The 21981-nt window shown below is 40.2% G+C and overlaps 1 protein-coding gene across 2 annotated transcripts in view; it reads left to right on the top strand.

Annotated features, from left to right (window-relative positions):
- unc5ca (unc-5 netrin receptor Ca) overlaps window positions 1–21981 on the top strand; it is a 230232-nt gene that overhangs the window by 202989 nt on the left and 5262 nt on the right. For both annotated transcript variants that reach the window (XM_051950524.1, XM_051950525.1), the window contains 9 exons: window positions 1896–2087; window positions 6646–6863; window positions 7912–8047; window positions 8727–8814; window positions 11461–11629; window positions 13877–14110; window positions 15707–15856; window positions 16596–16760; window positions 20295–20473. In XM_051950524.1, the coding sequence (XP_051806484.1) occupies window positions 1896–2087; window positions 6646–6863; window positions 7912–8047; window positions 8727–8814; window positions 11461–11629; window positions 13877–14110; window positions 15707–15856; window positions 16596–16760; window positions 20295–20473 (1531 nt within the window). The remainder of the gene's footprint in view (window positions 1–1895; window positions 2088–6645; window positions 6864–7911; window positions 8048–8726; window positions 8815–11460; window positions 11630–13876; window positions 14111–15706; window positions 15857–16595; window positions 16761–20294; window positions 20474–21981) is intronic.

Below are 21981 nucleotides of genomic sequence, written 5' to 3'. Positions count from 1 at the left end.
TTGCTAATTCATTTTCTGATGATTTATTTGTCACTTAACTCTCTGAACCTCAAAAACCGCAGGCAGGTTTGAATGGCAAATTGTTCCCCCCAAAAATTACAAAATTACAGTGTTTACAGTAGCTGGAAACTTTCATAATAGAAAAAATTGTGAGATTCACCTTTTCATGGTTCTTGGCAGGGGCATACAAACACCCTGTGCCCTGATCATAACTTATGTGCTTTACACTATACTTTACATGTACTTTGTTAAAACACATTTACACCATGATACAAGTTTTCATATACTGTACTCTAATGTCATGAATAGACTTGCTACTCAGGTATTTTTGTGTGTTTATCATGCCCCAAGTTTCAAAACATACATTTAGATTATGGGTATTTTACAGAATACTGTTTCACATGGGTTGGACCAAATTGCAATATTTTGAAGACTTCATAATTGTCTTATTCATAGAACAAAGTTCCCCAAGTGGTTTTGTTCATCATTGTCCCAGACTAGTCTCTGAGGAGCCGTGAGAATATCAGGGCAAAGCGTGACCCTCATATTCAGCTCCCCCGAGACACTAGAAGTGGTTAACAGCTCCCTCATGTGGTAAATGAGTAACTAACAGCATCACGATTGACCTCTCTGCTGTAAATGTGTGCATCATGCTAAGGCACGTGAGCATGAGTGTTTGTGTGCCTCATCAAAGGATTCTTTTCGGGCATAATGAAGTTCATGCTTTCTGAACTTGTTCTCATGCGACAACAGCAAATCCTTTAGCAAATGACTGAGGCTGTTTGTAGCTAAAAGCTTGTTATCTGCCCCTAAACTTAAAGGGTGGATTAAAAGGAGGATTCCTACACTTTTCTGTCTTCTGCTTAATAGCTTCAGACAAATCCCCTCCTACTAGCTAAAGTGAACATGATTATATGAGCAGTGCTTTAAGTATAAGACTGCTGCAAAAGTTTCAGAGGGACTTTCATGTTGAATATGTTGCCTTGTTTGTTTTGCTGCTTTGAAGTTCAAGTGTATTCCTACTTCTGTTGCCCTGGATCCCTTTTCTCTGCCGTTATCACCTCTTTTCTTTTTCCTCCTCTCCCATTTATTAAGCTCTTCTTGTTTCTGATCATCTTCTTTATTCAGTTTTTTTTTAGCTGCTTCTTTCATTCCAGTGTCCTTTCCTTACCTTTCCTCTCATCATACCCTCCAAACCATCTCTTTGTTTCCTCTCTATTTTTTTCTTTTCACTTCTCCTCTGTCCTCTTCTCTGGATTGCTCTCCGCGGATTGGCTTCCCCTCCTATTACTTCCTCATCTTCATCCCCAGTGCTCTTAGCTCGTCTCCTTTCATCCTTCTCTCATTTCTTCTCTTCTTCATCCTCAAGTGTGGCTCATACCTTTCACCATCCACCATCACCCATCAGTTAAAATTTTAGTCCCTTCTTCTGCTTTAAATTATGCATCATGAATGACAATTCCATCGTTGTTCTCGCTGAAACACTATTAAAGTCTGAGACGAATTGAAAAAGAATGTTAAGACCCCTGTAAAATAATTAACAGCCTTATTAAGTTTTAAGAGTAGCTACCGTTCTTTTTTTATGAAAGGTGTCTCTGTCTCTCTGTATCTTTGACTAGACAAATTATCATATTACAGAAACTGGAGGGCTGTTTGAAAATTTCATTTGTAATGGAACCTATAGAAAGTGTCCTTTGAGTCCGAATGGTGGTGGAGCCATAAAAATGCTGCTTCATTCTCTGCTGCTGCTGCTATGCTGTTCCGTAAGAATTATCATTTTTGAAACTGTTTAATGGCACTTTCATTTCTGATACTCCATAAATGCACTTGGCTTTTGCTTCATTCTTACAGTACAAATATATTAACATTGTGTCTTTTCTTTGTGTTCCCTCTAGCTGCCCCAAGCACAGATGACGTGGCTCTGTATGTGGGCATTGTCATCGCGGTGATTATGTGCCTGTTCATCTCCGTCATCGTTGCGCTCTTCGTGTATCGGAAGACCCACCGCGACTTTGACTCAGACATCATTGACACCTCAGCGCTGAATGGAGGCTTCCAGTCTGTCAATATAAAAACAGCCAGATCAGGTAATGAACGTGATAGAAATTGTGCATGTGATTATTTATGGAAACTGCCAGAATTCTATTTGTTTATTTTCATCCTTAATAAGTAAGATATACCTTTAATTTATTCCAAAGGTACAATGGCGTCTTTCTAAACCAAACTGAACTCATTTTTTTAAATGCAGACTTGAGATACTGTCCTAAAAGTACAAGTAGAAAAGCCACCATTTACAATAAGAACTTGCTTTTTACTCCACTGTTCAGTTGGTGTTTGATAGTAGTAAGATAGAGAATTTGACACTCAGGAGTTCATGTATATTATCCTGAGTAACCACCTCATTGCTTCATGAAGGTTAGGAGATCAGTGCAGCAAAGCAGTCTCCCCACGGCTGATGTTGGCTTAAACTGTGTCTGAAGAATACTCAGGCTTGTCGGATACTTGCTGTTCAGGTTGAACTTGACGGCAAGTGTCTCTTCCTTACACTCTTTCGAAAAGAGCACTACAGATTCTGTTTCCTCTAAATTCTGGCATCACATACAGTGCCCAATGATGGATACAGTAGGAAAATAAATAGGTAGAGAGACAGATACATGGATCGATACAGAACAACAGATGTGATCAAGCATCTGTGGAAATAACTCTACCTGTCCTGTCCAGTTTGGGGCTTAGACGCTGGCATCAGTTTCTTTCTTTCCTCGGCCTACTACTGTCAGTCCATGATGTTTGGATTAATCTGTCTCTACCAGAAACCATTCTCTTCCATCAAGGAGTCTGCCACTCTCATTCTGCTTCTCATTCTTCTATCCTCCTCCCTCACCATCCACACATTCAGGTCAATCATATTTCCTGTTTATCAACATCCTCTTCACTCTATCCCAGTCTCTGTGTCTCTGTCTTTCCTCAGCTATGTCTCCGTCTCTCCCGTCACTGCGACTCCAACCACAATAGACGCTCCCTTATGTTTGTCTTCCTGTTAGAATGGAGCCATATATTTCAGTCTCTGCTGTCTGTGTTGTAATTTCTTCCTCTCTGCACACGTCCTCACTCACCTGACAGCCTACTGGAAACAGGCAGGAAATTTGTATGAATCGGGTATCAGTCTTCAGACAACATTCATTTATGTCTCTTCCTGTATGAAATTTTATTTGCCAAATATAGAACACAAAAGACTTTCTTTAAATGTACTGACTTCACAGACACGGTAAAATTCTGTATCTATTTTATGTAGTAGTAGGTGCAGACACTGATCAACCACAATATTAAAACCACTGACAGCTGAGTTGAATGACATTGGTCGTCCTACTGTGACATTCTGTTTGGTAACTTGGGTCTTGTTGGCATTCTTGTGGATGCTACTTTGGCACCTAAACATTGTTGCAGCCCAAACTCCTCCCTCATGGCAAAGGCGCTCCACAGTGGCAGTGGTTTCCCCCAGAACGATATTGTGCCGTGCCATATCACAAAACCGCTCAGGAGCTACTGGAAGAACACAACAAAGACAAAAACTCCCCACATCCCAGTCTGATTGAGCATCAGCGGTATGTGTCAGAAAAAGACTGATACACTATGATCCAACCATGCCAACCAAACGTTCTACCACCAATATCCCAGCATCAGACACCATAGGACACCCTCAGACGTCCAATGTCCATGGCCAGATGTGCCGGAGCTTTTTTGGTGGCACAGCTGGGATCAACATAATATTTGGCAGTTGATTTTAAAGTTGTGGTAGATCAATGTATGCAAACAGACATGTACTCTGTCACTTCTACACACGTGAATTAAACACTGTAAATTAGATTGCCCTTAAATAAGCAAAATACATTCTCACACTGGTTCTCATTATAGTTAACCCAACTTTATATTTCCCATTCGGTACACAAGAAACTAGGAAGCATTATAGAGTGGGCTTATGTTTGCAACACAAATTTTGTTGTTGTTTAGCCGCCGTTGAATCTTCTCACCACGACTCCTTAAAAAAGAACTTCAACGTGATATGTAAGCAGTTCAGGGCATGTGTTTATGTGGTCATTTGTGGGTGGATGATTGAAATTCAAAACATAGCATACAGTAAAAACAAGGAAGTAAGGTCAAAGAGGGTGCAGTGCAAATTGGTAAACAGTGAGCGAAAATACTTGTCTGCATGTGTACGTGCTGTTGTGTCCGTGTGTCTGTGTGTGTGTGTGTGTGTGTGTATGTGTGTCTGTGTGTGTGTGTGCAAGGGTAAATGTGTGTGAATGTGCAGAGATGGGGTGACATTTTATCAGCATTAGGATGCTTGTCACTCTGCATTGAGGGACCATCTCCGATTACTATTAATGTAGAATTATGTCCCTGGATCTCTCTCTCTCTCTCTCTCTCTCTCTCTCTCCCTCTGTCTCTCTGTGGCTTTCCGTTAGTTGTTAATTAAATTTCAGCAGGGATGATTTGGCAGGAATACCCGCTGGCTTTAAGGGTAAACAGCCTGGTGAAAGAGAAAGAAAGAGAGTGATAGGTGACAGATGTGTGTGTGTGTGTTATTGGTTGTGGTGGTGGGGTGATAATGAGGGATTTTAAAATTAGAATGGATGGACTCTTGGAGGGAACAACAGGATTTCAGGCTCTGCAGCCAGAAAAAAAAGAAAAAGGAAAATGGAGCCTGGTGTGAACAAATCTGAATTTGTTCTCAGTAGGTAACTGGCCTTCTTGTGATCTCAACCCCAATTAAATCTTGAATTTTTGTTGGATTTTCAGATGGGAGAGACTTGGTTGTGTAGAAATGCGCTTTGTTGTGATTTTGCCCTTGGGGTAAGTTGTGCTCAGCTGAAAAGGATTTTAGCGAGATGGCTCAGGAAAACTAGCTGCAAAAGTGTCTGAGCTTGATGTGTTATGGGGTCACTTGGAGCACATTCACTTGAATAATTTTGGTAACGTAAATCCCCATCAGCAGAACTTGGCTGCAGCATCTTTCCGGTTTCCTATAATAACTGAGGCTAACATATTGGCAGATGTAAAGTTGTTTTTACTGTTTGTTGTTGAAGCGTTGGTAATAATTCAACTGCAGGGGGCTTTTATGATTGCAAAATGTGTACTTGAGAATTTCCTACAAGAGGGTTATCAATATTTATTCATTGAGGACCTCAGTTAACCTGCTGCTGTACTTTCTTCAGCAAGTTTGGGAGCTTTAAAAAACCAAGTGTTAAAGTCTGAAGAAGGTTGTTTCATTTTTATAGCTCAAACATGCTGTTAATACAAAGCAGGAGCATTGCATGTACATGGATTATCATTCTGATGTGAAGAAGATTCACCTGTTCCTGCGCCCTCCAGTTTGAATTCACTTTTCCATGATGAGTACAGAAGTAGGATTTACTTACTCTTCCCCGCTGACACATGATCCCAATACAGGCCTTCTTCTGTGTGTGGCAGGTGTGTTTGTGGTGTGTGCATCAGCATGTAGGCTATTGTTTGCATGCTGTTGCTATGCAAGGTTCATATTTGCATGTTAGAGTGCTTTTGTAGTACCATTGTTTGACATTACAGATGTATATTTATTTATGAAAGTGTTCATGCACTTCTGTGTGTAAGTGGAGTTCTTGAGTTTTCAAGATTTCAAAATGAGCATAAATCAGTTGTGACAGCTTAAGTTACAACTCGTAACACTGCTAAAAACAACTGGTGGAGTACAATCTGTAGCCTCAAATAGCATCTCACCCAGTACTAACAGTAATTTATTTAACAAATGAGATAAGCCATTGCAGTTACTTTGTACAAGAATAACCATATGCCATAACTTAAGAAAAAACACATTCTTAGTCTCACAAATGATCACAAATTCAATGTAGCCTTACTTTAAGCTTCTAATAGTATAATTTTCCTTTTTCAAATATATTGATATATGTCATCTACATATTTATATCATGATTTAATATGTAGTGAGATGTACACATTAAAAGGCTGCTTTTTCGAGCAGCCAAACATACAGTACAACAAGACGATTTACACTTAACTTAATTTTAACAATTGTCAGCACACGTTAACGCGTTTTTGTCACAATTTCAAAAACATAGTGTGATGTGTTCAAAGTATGACAACCATTTTTGGGATTGATTGTGTGACATGGAGCTAAGCTGTTTCTATAGTAAGAAGAGTGATGTCAAATCTGGAATCTATGGGATTCAGCTTTTAAACCTTTGCAGGTTTTGAGATGCAGGTCTAAGCATTGTTCTCAGAATCCACGCGCTCTTTCTCTCATTCTGTTTTCTAGCTGTCTCTCACTCCCCTTTCCTGTTTTTTTTCTCTCTGTGCAGCAGCTATGACTAGTCCTTCATGCAGGTCATGCCCCTGTGTACAGCAGTGCATCATGACCGACACTGATACCTTATCAACAGCCATGCCTGTCCTCATCCTACTCCCCTTCTTCCTGCCCAGTGATCTTGTCACAGCTTCGGCTCACCTGTCCCATGCTGCAGCCATGCACTGCACTTAGCAAGTCTGACTGTATTATTTAGGTTTTATTTTACCAGTTTTTCTGACCCCATCTGCTTTCATATTCTGTGTTCCCTCATTACTTTACCTCGTTTCTCTCTATGTGTCTCACCTTAGCTGATCTCCTGACGGCTCCTCCCGACTTGACAAATGCGGCTGCCATGTACCGCGGTCCAGTCTACGCCCTTCACGATGTGTCAGATAAAATCCCAATGACCAACTCCCCTCTCTTGGATCCTCTTCCCAACTTGAAGATCAAAGTCTACAACTCTTCTGGTCTGGTCACACCACAGGACGACCTCGGAGGAGACTTCACATCCAAACTTTCTCCTAAGGTAGTGTTGCTGTTTGGTCCCTAACATGCCAGTGTCTTTCATCTTCTTCTATTGTAAGGGATTCTGCGCTAGAACACAAGGACATTCCTTCCTGTGTGTATTTACACTGAAAGAATGGGAGATGCTAAAACAGGGCAACTGTGTATTCCCAGTCACATAAAGACAAAACCAAACACCATTTGTATACATGCAGCTCCTTGCCCCAGTTTCCTCCCTCTGCTCTGTCAACCACATGGCATGCATACTCGAGTCAGCTGTCACAAATACAGATGAAACCATTCAGCTTCATCACAGCACCTGTCCTGAGGCAGTACGAGAGCTGAACTCACCATCTTTGAGCTGCACAGATCAGTGGCACCTTTTGATGATTTTATCTGTTATTGTGGGTGTTTTTTTAATTGTTCACCTTTTGAATCTATACCATGTCAAATGACTGACCTTGCCTGGCTAATTTGAGTCTTTAATGCGTTTTTAGTCTGATGTCTGTCTCCAACTCACCGAAGTAAGTTCTTGTCAGCTTTGTGTGTACTAGTGAATGCTAAGTCCATATTTTACATTTCACAGCGGACATTTCGATGGAAAAATGCAAAGCAGGTTGTGTTATACCAGTTACCCTAAGGTGGTTATAGGCCTACTTTAAAGCCAGACTCTTCTTATCGACAGCCTATTGCAGCGCTTCCAGGCAGGTACAGATCTTCCCTGTAGCATTTTTGACGGGATAGAAAACATTCACAAAAGGGACACAGCAACCCTTTGCTGAACCTCTGCGAACTTTTCATTTCATTAGCATATTTCATTCAGCCTTCATAATACCTGCTCACATTTTAGGTCTAATAATAAAAAAAGCGCACTAATGTGTATAGTGACCTTCATTGCATTACTGCTGTAAATTTATACTACAGCCGGAAGGATTTTTAACATTGTTTGAGGTGTAATAACATTCATTTAAAACCAGCACTGTCACTCCCAGGACTCTCTGGAATAGCCCGTGTATATAAGTACTATTACTGTACTTTTCCTGTAATCATTGTTCTAACTGTGCTCATAGGTAACCCAGTCTCTGCTGGATAACAGTGACACCATGAACTTTCGCAACCAGAGCCTGGCCCGAACACGAGATCCTTCCTGTACTGCTCACGGGTCCTTCAACAGCCAAGGAGGACACCTCATTGTACCCAACTCTGGTAACCTTCCCACAAGCACTTAGCGTCTAGTTGTATGTGTAGCTGGCTCATGCTCCGTGATGATGTGGTGACCTGTGAGATATCTAAAAGCTTCCTTTAGAGTTTTTCCTTTTTTTAAATTGGCATGAAAAAGATCCATAAAGATTGTTTTGGTGATTGAATTAATAAATAAAATAATGAATCATAGGAATGACACCAAAGTCAAGACTGTCAAACTAAAAATATCTAGTCAAATGCATTTCCTCGACTAGCCACTAACAACACAAATGATCTATTCAGTAACTATCTAGCTACTGCTGCAGTCATCATGCTGCACAAACACCCTTTGAATGTTCTCCAGCTACTAAGATTTAAAAGAAAAAGAAAACTTTCGGAAGATGTGTGTTAGGGTTTAAAAGTAGTGGGTAGGCAAATAATGAATAATGTAACCTGCTGATAGGAAACAGCTCTTAAAAGCTATAAAACATCGCAGCACAATTCACTTGATGATGTATTTAAGAGAAGGTTTTACATGGGTTGCCTTTAAAAATGATAATTCAATAATTAATCATAATGATAAAGTGATAATGGGTTGCGCGTTCAATAATTCAGCTGTGCACGGTGAAATTAATAAATCCTGTGATGAAACTCATTATGTCTGCCTCCATCCATTTTGCTTCTCCTGTCCTCCCTCCTGCAGGTGTGAGTTTGTTGGTTCCAGCGGGTGCTGTTCCTCAGGGTAGGGTGTATGAGATGTATGTGACTGTGCACAGGAAAGACAGCTTGAGGTAAGTTTTTATCTCTTTTTTTCCCCCTCTTTTTTATCTCTTCTCTGTGGCTTCTGTTGTTCCCTGTTGTCCCCATTTTCCTCTTCATCTCTGCAACTCCCTCTATGTTCTTTTTGTTTCTTTGTTTTCCTTTGTAAGTGCTTCTCAGTCTTTCTCCTGGGCGATGACTTCTCGCACCTGTTTGTATGGTTGCGTGGGGAGGCTTTCACAGTGTGACTTGGGCTTAGAATGTGCAGAAAGGGATGAATCATTATTATTTATAGTGCATCCACGTACACCTGCTCTTGGTGATTCATCCAGAAGAGGTCAGTTAATTCATGTAATAACACCAGAATTATAAATTACAAATTAAGTTAAGCAGATTAAAGCAGAATATCTGACACATTAATTATTACCTACTTAACATTGTAATCTATATGGTAATCCATAGAATTTGCATTGTTAATCATTTTCTAAATTTTAGAATCAGCACTGTTACCCAAATGTAGAGCTCTTAACACCCATTATTTTAAAGCCTGTGATTCTAATTTGGACTGTTGTATGACCAACTGATTTGAGTTTTTTTTTTAATTTATTTTTTTACTTCATGGCACGTTGTAGAGCCAATAAAGCAGACACTGAGCTTTTGAGAGCATATGCAAAGAGTTTCCACAGTAACTAACAGATTAGTGGCTATTTTTGGGATTACTGCAATCCTGTTACTTGTACTATAATCCTTTACTCCTAAACCCTGAACATGAGTGAGGTAGAGCTCTCTGCGAGAGAAGAAAGAAGATTTTTATGTTCCATCTGCTGATTGAGATTTTGGTGAAGCTGAAAGGACACACTGCTTTTGAATCTGATAAATATGTTTGTTTTTTTTATGCTGTGAGCATGACAAAGCAGATTCCCTTCACTGAATTGAAGGTGATATTGAAGCTCGAAAAATGCTGGACAAATAAAACCAAAAGTACTGGACACCTCGAGGGTTAATGAGAAAATATTTTCTTTAATAAACTGAGTGCACCGAGCATTTGAAGCTTCTGCAAGACCTAAGATAAAAGGCACAGTTTGTGTCGTGTATTTTGTCCCATGCATCCATCCTAGCCTCTCCCCAGTCAATAGCAGTCAATAAGAATTAGGCCCCCTGCAACGTGCTACAGTATTTCCGAGAGTCAAACGTCTTCTCTGTCCTCTGTCTTCATCTCAGTCAATAGCTGGCCAGCAAAACTCACACAGCCACATTGACTTACCTCAGCGACACTTGGCAAGCTGGAATCATGTGGTTTAGCTTATTAAGATCTAACCCTTAGGTGTCCATTTTTGCCACATGCACAGCTCCAAGCAATTTTTTTCTGTTTGCATGATAAAAGATACACATTGTCGTAAATCAGTAAAACTGTAATTAATTAAGGGGTGACCTCTGCACGAGTTAAGTCAATCGTTGCTACAGAAGTTTGAGTCATAGCGTTTTCATCTCTCTGTTACTCCAACCCATGTGAACCCTTCATGAGTCAATAATGAGCTCCAGCAGTTGAATCGATAATACTGCTAAGGATTAGTATCCCCCTGGTACAAGGTGGGCCGAAAAAAAAGCAGTTAAAATTTAGATCCATCTCCCCTATCCATATGGGCTCTTACACACTGAATGCATGTGTTAAGTAGCATGAGGGATAATGGATTACACAGGCCACTCAACTTCATGTGTATTTTTATGTTCAAGTGTTGTTTAAGTGTGTGGTTTCTATTTTTCAATTTACTAAAGAAAGTAAGCTTCTAAATAATGAATACTAATGGAGTTCACTATGTATATTCTCACATTTTTTACAGTACAAGAGCATACAGTGCTTTGATTAGCGAGTGTTGGAGGTTGTAGTACCCAGATGTACAGTTAAAAAAAAGCATAGAATTTCTGATCAGTAGTCATTATTTTTTTGCCCCTGAGCTGCAAACTCCTGAGTCCAGCTTAAGCTGACTGTACTGATCAGTCTTTGACTGAGTTAGCTCTATTTTTTATCTATTCTCTTGTCTGACTGTTCTCATCTATGCAAAGGTAATTTAACTTGCTCTCACCTAACTGTTGACCTGTCTTTCTGAATTTTTTCATATGTGTATTAAAAATACCCCCCTAAACAACAAAATATGCAACTTCCATTGCCTTAAACAGATTAGGTTGATTTGACAAAATGTTCACTCAATATTATTTATTTCAAAGAAAGATGACACCAGCTTGCAATAGTTTGTTTTTGGTAATAAAACAAGGGATTAAACGCAAAATCAAATAGATGTACGGTTCAAAATGAAGACAGAAAAGATAGTTGCGTATCTAATAGTGGTGTCACTAAGGATGACAAATGCAATGATTTAGTCTTTCATTTGCCTTCCTTTAGGATGGAATCAACCAGTTTCTTTAACAGCTGTGGTGAAAGTTTGTTCAGTGTTACAGCCAGAAAAGTTTCCAGTTTCCTCATGTCAGTTTGCGTATAATTTGACTGTCCAAATACTTTTTGGGGTCCTGTATGAAGAGTGTGACAACCTAACACACACCAGAAGAGAATCCAATAGAGCTGTCTGTAGCTGAAGCTCTCACTATCTGGTAGCCAGCAGAGCATCCTGTCACTGTCATTCTTTTCCATCATTTCACTGCAGTGTTATCTGTCTTCTCAGACCCCCGGTAGAGGACATCCAGACAGTGCTGAGCCCAGTAGTGAGTTGTGGACCTCCAGGTGCCCTGCTGACAAGACCAGTGATCCTCACCATCCACCACTGCGCTGACAATGTCCAGGAGGACTGGCTTATACAGCTAAAGAACCAACTTGCCATGGGAGAATGGGAGGTGAGCTTTCAGCACTGTATCCTGTTTGTTTGTGTGTGCTGTATATGTATTGCGCTGTTGTCGCAGAGTTTCAATACAAAGCTTTGGAATTCCCCCAGAGAGAGTAGCTGCCACCTTGTCACCGACAAATAGAGACAAATTTGAATTTTATGATACATCTAGATACACAAACATGTACACATGCAGCTAAATAATCCAAAGATAAAGAAGTGTGCAAATAAGTACACAAAACAACGACACACTTGCACACAATGATTACTCCACAGTCTTGTATACACACAGAGATCACATGCACACACACCAGAGAGTAGCCTGAATTGCACATTCACACTGTCTATGCAGGGAAGGAGGGAGGGGAAAGAAAGAAAAGGAGAGGAAAGGAGAGAAAATTTGGTAAACAGAAAGTGCCTACAGGCTAGTAGACAAGCAGGGGGTTGAAGACTCCTATCAGAAGCAATTTGTTATGCTCCTGCCATCCTCCTCTTCTCTCATCTTTCTTTTTATGTTTCTATCCCTCCTTTTTTCTACCCTTCTCTTTCTCCCTCCTCCTGTGTTTCTCAGCATGAAGTCTCTACCTCAGCACTCTGCGTGTGTGTGTGTGTGTATGTGTGCGTGCGTGTGTGTGTGTGTGTGTGTGTGTGTGTGTGTGTGTGTGTGTGTGTGTGTGTGTGTGTGTGTGTGTGTGTGTGTGTGTTAGTACGTGCATGTGTGCACCCTTGTGTGTGGGTGTGGGTGATAAGGCTGTCTTGCAGCATCACTGTGTCTACAAGGCCCCCGTATGCTGTCTTCTGTTGCTTATCACAGCTCAACACAATGTCTCTGCACAATTAGCCATGCATAAGATTCTGTGTGGGTCTTTGTGTGTGTGTGTGTGTGTGTGTGTGTGTGTGTGTGTGTGTGTGTGTGTGTGTGTGTGTGTGTGTGTGTGTGTGTGTGTGTGTGTGTGTGAGTGTGTGTGTGTGAGTGTGTGTGTGTGTGTATGAGTGAGAGACGGAGAGAGAAAGAGATGCAGAGTGGGTAAAGACAAGAAAAATGAAAAGTGGAATTTCATCAGGAAGTCGATTTGTTTTTCCTCTTATTGCAGTAGAACATCCATTTCCCATCAGAAAGTTTTCCCCAAAACAGGGAGAGGAAGGTAATTGAATTCCCCTCATATCAGGGGGAACAGCCACGGTTGTGATTACCAGTAATAACCGATTCATACCATATTGCTTTCCTACCTCTTTGTATTGATTCAGCTCATCTGTAGGAACACAACTCCGCATGAACTGTGATTCAAAACTCAATATTTGTATCACACATGTGCGTGGAAAACGTATCCACTCTACAGTACGTTGTCATCCACAAAGTCACGCATGCGAACATGGATATCTGCACGACTAATTGAACATTCAGTAGTCGTATAAAAAGAACGCGGTGAGCCTGTGCATCCCCCCCGAACCCATAGAGCTGTATGGATTTACCATAAGTCAGGCTGTGACAGAGAGCTGTAGAGATGACATGAGCAACAGCCGGCAGATAATGATAGTGGGATTGGACACACTTCACAGACAACAGCTCTAAACAAGTGTCATAATTCCCCTAATGAACACCTTGATTTACTTTCAAATGTCATATGTACAGCCAGACATGCATTTACACTTTGTTTCAGTGTCAGAACACAAATATATTCACAATCTGTAAAATGAAGCGTCGTGCAAATGGCCTTCTAAAATGGATTACCAGACTGCCTCGAGCAGTCTCACACTGTTTATTGTTTTATTAAAAAAGAGCCACAAGCAAAAAGTCTACATTTACTGCTGGGCTTTTTGCTTAAATATAATTCTACATAGCTCACATCACAGCACATGGAGCACACTAGTGCGGCAGTTACACTGAAAAATACCTGTGTATAGCAATGAAATTCACCTGGCATAAACCACAGCCTTGCTTGCTCGTGGGTTGTTTGCATTTGAGGAAAATGGTTCCAAATGCAGGTCCAGTTGTGTTATGTTAATAGACAAACTGTGGCTTAGTGCCCATGAATTCTCAGATAAAGCCCATATTCAAATAACAACCTTGTGTTACCAATAGTGGTTTGTGTGAACAAGTGAAGGCCATTCCCAAATAGAAGGGAACAACAAAATGTACTAGACTGTGGGTCACTTTGTAAAATTATAATAATCTAAATCTACATTACACTCAGGAACCAGCCAGACACTTTGTCGAAAAACTGTGTGTGACTTTTTGTGTGTCTGTATCCTACAGGATGTGGTTGTAGTGGGAGAGGAGAACTTCACCACCCCCTGCTATGTACAGATGGACTTGGAGGCATGTCACATTCTGACAGAGACTCTGGGGACGTACTGCCTGGTGGGTCAGTCGATCGGCAAAGCAGCCGCCAAGAGGCTCAAACTGGCTGTTTTTGGGCCTGTGTCTTGCACAACTTTGGACTATCACATCAGGGTCTATTGTCTGGATGACACTCAAGATGCACTCAAGGTAACATACTGAAATGAAAAATTCCGAGATCCAATGAATTTGTAGCCTGTATGCTCAGACATGCACTATATGGATTCTACAGTATGCATCTATAAGTTTTACAGAAAGCCTTGAGTAACACAGAGGGAGTGTGCTATTTTAAGCTGAGTGCATTATGGTGATTTTTAGTCCTGTGAGGGATTTTTGTTTTCTTTTGGACTGCCCATACTAAAAAACGTCCCTGTTGATTTGCATTTGAAATGAAATACATTGGAGCTTGAATTGAAAGAAATAAGCGGAGTCATAAAGCGAAGTTTCTTCACCTCTAGTCTTCTGGCAGTGAGCTGAGAGGCAGTAAACAAAACAGGGTCAAGCAGTGTCAAAATAGCAATGCTTTGTAATTTAAACAAATTCAAAGCACTGAAGGGACCATCTGATACGGGAGATTAACATTGGTAATTTATGCATGCAGTGATAAGTCAAGTGTCAGCGCAGCACACAGCCATGCCCGCTTTTCCACAAACAGCACACATTCAGTTATGCCCGTTCAAACGCACAATTGCAGCTTGGAAACAAAGTTCAGAGGTGGACTTTTTAATGATGGAGACTTTGTGTAGTATAATTGATCGGTCGGTGTTTCACAGGGGAACGTCTCTGCTGTGTATCTACAGTAGAGCTGCCACGTATGAAGTGGAAGGGAAGGAGAAATTGATTATTTCTGAAAAGCTTGTAGGAGGCCTCAGAAGCCGTACTTATGAATTATAACTGAGTGTTTGTGTTGTGTTTGCTCTCAACTGATTATTTGTGTATATGCAATTCAGGAGCAGTATGTGTATATACTGTTATGCACACTGTAAGGTTTCCAGGGTACAGGCACCTTCTCAGTACTCTGTTGATGTGGGCCTAGTTGATCTACAGGCATCATTTTAAAAAGATGAACAAGAAATCCCCCCAGAACTGTGTACCGCAATATATTATTGAAACAACTGCAGCACAGCAAAGTAAAATGTGCTGCTGTCTTTCCTTCACAAAATTGACATTTTCCAATTCTCTGGAATCCAAGATACTAAATCACAACAAAACCACACAATATATGCATTAAGTCACCTTTGAATCTAGTTAGTTACAGTGTCCTTTAAAACTGTTGGCAAAGAGAGTAATAAGAGGACAACAATTCAATAATCAGTCTTCACTTTTCGGTGTGTTATTGCCATTATTAATAGAAGTCATTTAATTTTAAAATCACATGTTCAAGATATGCTTCATTGCATTTATATCTCACAACAGCAGTACATTGACTGGTGGTGCATCATTAATCAAGGTTTCTATTGAGCTTCTCAATGTGTCTTTCCAGTTCAGTGCAGCCGGCAGAGCTAAGCTTTGCTAAAATCCAGGGAATACAACTGTGGAGAAGTGCGATGTTATCTCAACGAAAAACTTTGAAGTGTTCCAAGAGTTTTATGGTGCATTGTCTGCAGTAATTACGCAAGATAAATAAAAGGCTTTCTACAATCTCCGATGTATAAAAAGTAAATGGTTCAGTGAGCGACATTAAGCAGAAGCAAACTTGCAGAGGAAATCTGAAGGAGTTATTTCTTTATGTGGGCTTTTGTGCAGGAGGTTCTTCAGATGGAGACACAGATGGGAGGGAAGCTTCTGGATGAGCCAAAGACTCTGAACTTTAAAGACAGCACACATAATCTGAGACTGTCAATCCACGACGTGCCACACACACACTGGAAGAGCAAACTCATCGCAAAGTATCAGGTGAGAAAGATGCATATACGTACACAGACACTTTACAAGGTACTGGTCTATCTTCAATTTAAATGATTTTTGTTTTTTAGTGGTGAATATTGATTGAATTGATGCTGAGAAGAACCTGGGGTCATAACTAACATAGTTTTTGAGTTAAAAATTCTTAAAAAGGGTGTTGTCATGTCGATTTTTGCACTGTTTTCTTTGTGCCGATCTGTGGAGCAATGTCTGAAATGCCATAACTTCAGAAATAATGTAACTAGACTCCTGTAATGTTGTCTTCAATGGTACAAATGTTAGAACATTACAAACCAGTTATATGATGGTGCAAATTTAGTCAAAGAATAGCCGTGTTTTTTGCCTGTTCCAATATTCTGCCAACCATAGAACCTTTATTTTTCACCCAAAGAGGCAGGTGTTGTTGTTTTTTTGTTGTTGTTTTGTTTATCTCTGATTGACACCAACAGGAGCTTTAAAAATGTAGTGTGGTGCCAGTCAGAGGCATACTTTGTAAGGGAAAACAGTATTACATTTTATTTTTCAATTTTTTATTTTATTTTTTTTGCTTTTATGGCCAATCATTTTTTAATAAGTTTTTGTGGTACAGTCATTAATATTTTGCCAGAATCATAGCCAAAACTGGGAAAAAAACTTTTTCAAAAAAAAAAAAGGGAAATATGTTTTGATCCATCAGGTTACCTGCCTGAAAACTTGCATGTTATTGTTTGTGCATTTGTGCTCGCTCTAGGAGATCCCATTCTACCAGGTGTGGAGTGGCAGTCAGAGAAGTCTTCACTGTACCTTCACCCTGGAGAGACTGAGCTCAGCAATCACAGAGATCAGCTGCAAACTGTGTGTACGGCAGGTAGAAGGAGAAGGACAGATCTTTCAGCTCAGCAACACATTGGAGGAGGCAAGTTTATTTTAATGCATGCACCAACACACTATGACACTGTGCTTATATTGGTTTTATATCTGAGATAAATGTAGAACACAGCTTTAACTCCCTTGGGCCGAGAGGAAAATAACATTATATACAATAAAACCAGCTGAACACAGTCACACAGAAAGAGAAAGGGATTCGTTTTTACAACCTTCTTCTAACTTCTACATTCCGGCACTACAGGTCCTAAAGTCACTAAGTTTCTCTCTGTCTGTCAGACAGTCAGGGTTCCTGCTATGGTTCTGTGACTCTTTTCAATCATTCATAGTAGGGCTGGAGGTCAGATAACACGAATGGAATAACTTGTCTTTGATTTTGCTCAGCCATGTAACCAGAAAGTCACTGAAAATGTGTGTGTGTCTATGAGTGTACAGTTTTGGTCGAAGGTCAGACAGGGCTTTTGGAATGTCACACTTTGAATTCTCCCACGGTGGTCAGGGGTAATAGCATTGCACTTTAGAATATTTGGACCCATGTATGACCATGTAAGTTTACTAAGAGAGAGAGACAGGGTTGTGTTTTTTTTCACCAGTTATAGAAAAGCATTTGCAGTGGCAAGGAGACTTACACAGAGTGTTTTGTGCTCTTCAGAACGCATCATTGAGCAAAATGAGAGCAGTCAAGGTGTGAGATTTTGAAAAAAAGAATGTAGTGAAGTTTGAATGGACTTGCTCTTATATAGCGCTTTACTACTCATCAGAGTACTCAAAGCGCTTATACAACAATTGCTTCCATTCAACCATACACTCACACATTCTAACTCTGGGGTAGACGGAAGCGTGGCTGCTAATCCGCGCCTACGGCCCCTCCAACCACCACCAACATTGACACGCATTCATACACCAGTGAAGAGCACTGGAGGCAAGGTGGGTTAAGTGTCTTGCCCAAGGACACAACAGCGCATGACTAGGCGAGAATCGAACCCAACCCTTCAATCATTGGACGACCCGCTCTACCACCTGAGCCACAGCCGGCCCAAGTTTGAGTTGCCTCTTGTCAGAGTTGTATAGTAGCTTCTAGGTATCTCCAGTTAACAGAACTGATTCACCCTAACAATAATGTAAAGAACATTTTACCAGTAAAGTGATTAAAAGATTGCCATCTTCCTCCACTGCTTATCCAAACACATTGCCTACATTAAATATAGAAGCTCTTCTGTATTTTTTCAACTTGCCCCTGCCGTCCTGACCTCCCTTTTAAGTCATCCTGACTTTTGAGACTTTTACTGATATCAGTATTTGCAAGAACTGATTAACATGTATTCACTGAAATTCATTTTATTACACAAACACAAGACTTTATCAAAAAATTTGATGAGAATTCATTTTTTATGAACAGCTATGATGGTGAATCGTCTTTCAAGTGGAAAGAGACACAGTATTCAAGCCTTCTCAAAGTGTTTTGTACTGCAGTTTTATGTTACCCTTTAATCCACATACAGATACTGATGTGTCTTTGATATATCTGTCAAGAGCACCCATAGTAGGTCTCATGGGTGCACTCGATTTTCCGTTTACATTTGCAGACAATTAGCCTACTTTTCTTTTGACTTCAAATGAAAACAAATTAATGGAGTTGTCCAGAGTACTAAACTTCAATATGTCCAATTAAAGAAACTACAGTGATTTGCCTTTGTGACTTTTCTCATGCAGTTGTTAAACTAGCAAAGATGCAATGCAATTATGTCCCTTTTAGACAGGAAGAGGGAGCAGCAAAGCATTCCCACAGTATTACACTGCTACCTCTATGCTTCACCATGTGTATAATGTTCATTTTGAGGAATTCCGTTTGGTGTACAAAGGATATAAAGGGATGCCTGTCTTCCAAGCAGGTCAACTTTTTCCTCAGTACGGTACATAGAACCTGCACAGTGGATTAGTGGTTAGTACTTTCACCTTGCAGCTAGAAGATCCCCAGTTTGAGTCCAGGCCTTTCTGGGATCTTTCTGTGTGGAGTTTGCATATTCTCCCTGTGTGTGATTTTTCTCAGGGTACGCCGGCTTCCTCCCACAGTCCAAAAACATGCTCAGGTTAATTGGTAACTCTAAATTGTCTGTAGGTGTGAATGTGAGTGTTTCTTTAGGTTAAGCTCACCACTTTCCCGTGAATGTCATTTTTGCCCACAGTGCTTTGGACAGACATTTAGGGGTCTTCATGGATCTTTAGTCACTTCCATAATGAGTTGTCGTTGTGCTCTTGAAGGAAATTTAGAAGACTTGCTGGGAAAAATTCACCATTTTTGCACTTTTCCAAAATGACTATGGATCTGTTGCATTTCAAAACATTAGAAATAGCTTTATAACCTTCCCCAGAGTTGATTTCAGTCACCATCTTACTCATTACTGCTTTGAATTAGGAATAGTGTGCAACGTTTTGCCTGCTTCATACCTCTGAAAATGATCTATGAAAGAATGATTTAAATGAGCTGTGCTGGTAGTGATCAGGCCTGAATGTGTCTTGTCCAGCTGCAAGTTAAGCAATCAAGGGTGTGAATATTTTTTCACACAGCCCAGCTGGTATTAAATAGCCATTTCACTTCAATACATACAGTTATTTAAAACTTGTATTTTTCTTTTTATTTGTTTACTCGTATTGCCTTTGTTTCATGTTAGATCTTGTTTGAAGATCTGACACAGTTTAGTATGAGATACATACAAAAATAGACAAGATCCAAAGGGAATTCAGTTCTTATTCAAAGCACTGTATGATAAAGAGAGCTGATATCTAAAGTAGAACTGTGTTAGTCTCTTTCTGGGGGCTGCCTGTTAACTAAAATGTTGTAGACTGTCAACCAGTGTGGCGCATGTTGAACAATGGAACGTAAAGCAGCTTTAAAGCATTTATTATTTCAAGAGAGAAACGGAGATGTCCCTTCACATCAGTCATTCAGTCTTCAACAGCAGAGAGCTTTCTGCTATAAATTGAGGCTAAGTAGATGCAGTAAATAGTAATCATTCACATCAGCAGTGGCAGTTGTTGTTTCCTTCTGCCAAGCCACATTGGTTAGATTGCTGCCTCCGTTCAATCCAGGAGTGGCAGATTAATGGGATGAAGGTTTACAGAGATGCAAGATCGACAGCAAGAGGAGAGAGACTGAGTGCTCGGGAGCAGATCTTTGTGTTTGTTTCACTCTTGTATTAATTAGGAGGCTCATGTGTAATTGGTCACACCAAAGGCAAACAACAAAGAGATGTGCAGAATCTTTGCCAAGAGGATGTTTGAAATAGAAATGTGATGAATTTGAGTCTGCAATGGTGGCCACCTGTATGCATATTATGATTCATATCTTGCTTTTTTTAGATTTTAATATATACAGTCTGTAGAGCTATCCCTGTTCTCATTTGTCTTGAACGCAGCGGATATACTTTAATATTCTGAGTACAACAATATGGAGACACTTATTTTTTCCTAACCAATTTTTTTTTTTTTGAAGTTTTTTTTGAAGTTTAAAAGGATCTTTTTTTCTTTTAATCTATGACTGACCAACTTCTTCTCATCTTTCCAGGAGCTCCAGAGCATAGACACGTCCCTAATGGACCCTGCCAGCAATATCACAACCTTAGTTGGGCCCAATGCCTTTCGCATTCCTTTATCCATCAGACAGAAGTTATGCGGCAGTCTGGATGCACCGCAGACAAGAGGCAATGACTGGAGGATGCTGGCCCACAAACTCAACCTGGACAGGTGAAACCCTTATTCATGTCATATATGCTTCCCTTATAGGTGGCTGATTTAAATCATCATTTCTCAAATGAAATGGGACCGACCTCACCTCGTTCAACAGCAGAGGAGAAAGCAACTCCATTTATGAATTGAGATATGACTCAAGTCCCGGTTGATTAAGACGAGGAAATGATCTTTGATTTCAGAGTAGGCAGGAAGGCACGCCAACAAGTAGCTATTAATGGTACTGACTTGTAGATGAATGTAAATATCTGGGGACAGTAATTAATGCAGAATTTAAATGTATGTGTCATCTAGAAGAGAGGATTATAATGATTATATTTCGTGCGAAAGCTTCGACACTGGAGTGAATAGACTCACGCTGGTTTTCTTTTATGGTTCACTTGTGAAGAACTTTCCACTTCATTTCTTGGTATTTTTCACTGTCTGTAGTTAAAAAGAAGAAACTAAAAAAGGTTGTTGGTATATCTGATAAGATTGCAGGCCAAGAACAACACAGTATAACACTGATGGCAGGCAAGCTTCAGTGATTACTATGGTGAATAGGTAGCTGTCACCACCAGGATGAAGGTGCAGTTTGCTGCCCAAAGGTAATTTACACCTTCCAGTAAAGGTCTGTTAAACAAATGCAGGTGATTTTAGGCATGTGACACTTTAATTTTGTTGTACTTGATTGTTGGTGATGTTGTGGAGGAATTTGTTGTTTAATGTCTGTCTGTAGTTATAATAATTGTGTGATATTTTTAAGTTTATCTGACAGTCAAAGACAGAAAGACAATTTCTGGAAAGATAATAACAAAACTAAACTAAATCAGATGGTGCAGCTCAATTGAAATGCAGTCATATCCGTCCTCTTATTCTGTTACTTACTAAGTCTCCTTTAAGACAAAAATGCAGATGCAAACACCCCTGAGGCCTAATCACGTTGACAGGTAAATCGCATTAATGGTATGTGATGGTCTTTTGTCATAGTGACATACAGATGTACAAAAAACATATATCTGCTTACTCGTTTTTAATGCATTTTAGACTCCCTGTAGAATAAATGCCGCACTGCTTTCCGTACGCATTTGACTCACAGGTAACATCCTTAGTATCTCTATCCGCAGATGTGTGTCTCAGTGATTCAGTCTGGAGGCTCATTTACCAGCAGCTACCGAAGCAGAGCCAGATATTGAGAGGATAATTGGGCACAAGTGCGCATCATTGTCCCACCAGGCAGCCAGCTCATGAAGCAGTCTGTTGATGTGGGCACCGAATATTCCTGATCAGTGGGTGAACAGCTAGCCAAATTGTTGTTTACTTCCACATTTCTGCTAAAAGGTACTCTTCAAAAAGGACCATGATAAAATGCCCTAACAAGGAAATACCATCTCTTATCCTGTCTCGCTTTTGTAGCTGCATCTGTTTGACTTCAAAGTGTGACTCATGCTTCGCCGTCATGGCCATCTTTCACTCAGAGCTTTGTCTTGTATATACAAACAATGAAACCAGAGCTGTAATTGTGA

This window comes from Acanthochromis polyacanthus, chromosome 7 (assembly GCF_021347895.1).
Source record: "Acanthochromis polyacanthus isolate Apoly-LR-REF ecotype Palm Island chromosome 7, KAUST_Apoly_ChrSc, whole genome shotgun sequence".
In the NCBI taxonomy this organism is placed as follows: Eukaryota; Metazoa; Chordata; class Actinopteri; family Pomacentridae; genus Acanthochromis; species Acanthochromis polyacanthus.
Note: the sequence above shows the minus strand (reverse complement) of the source record. Positions and strands in the feature narration are given on the sequence as shown.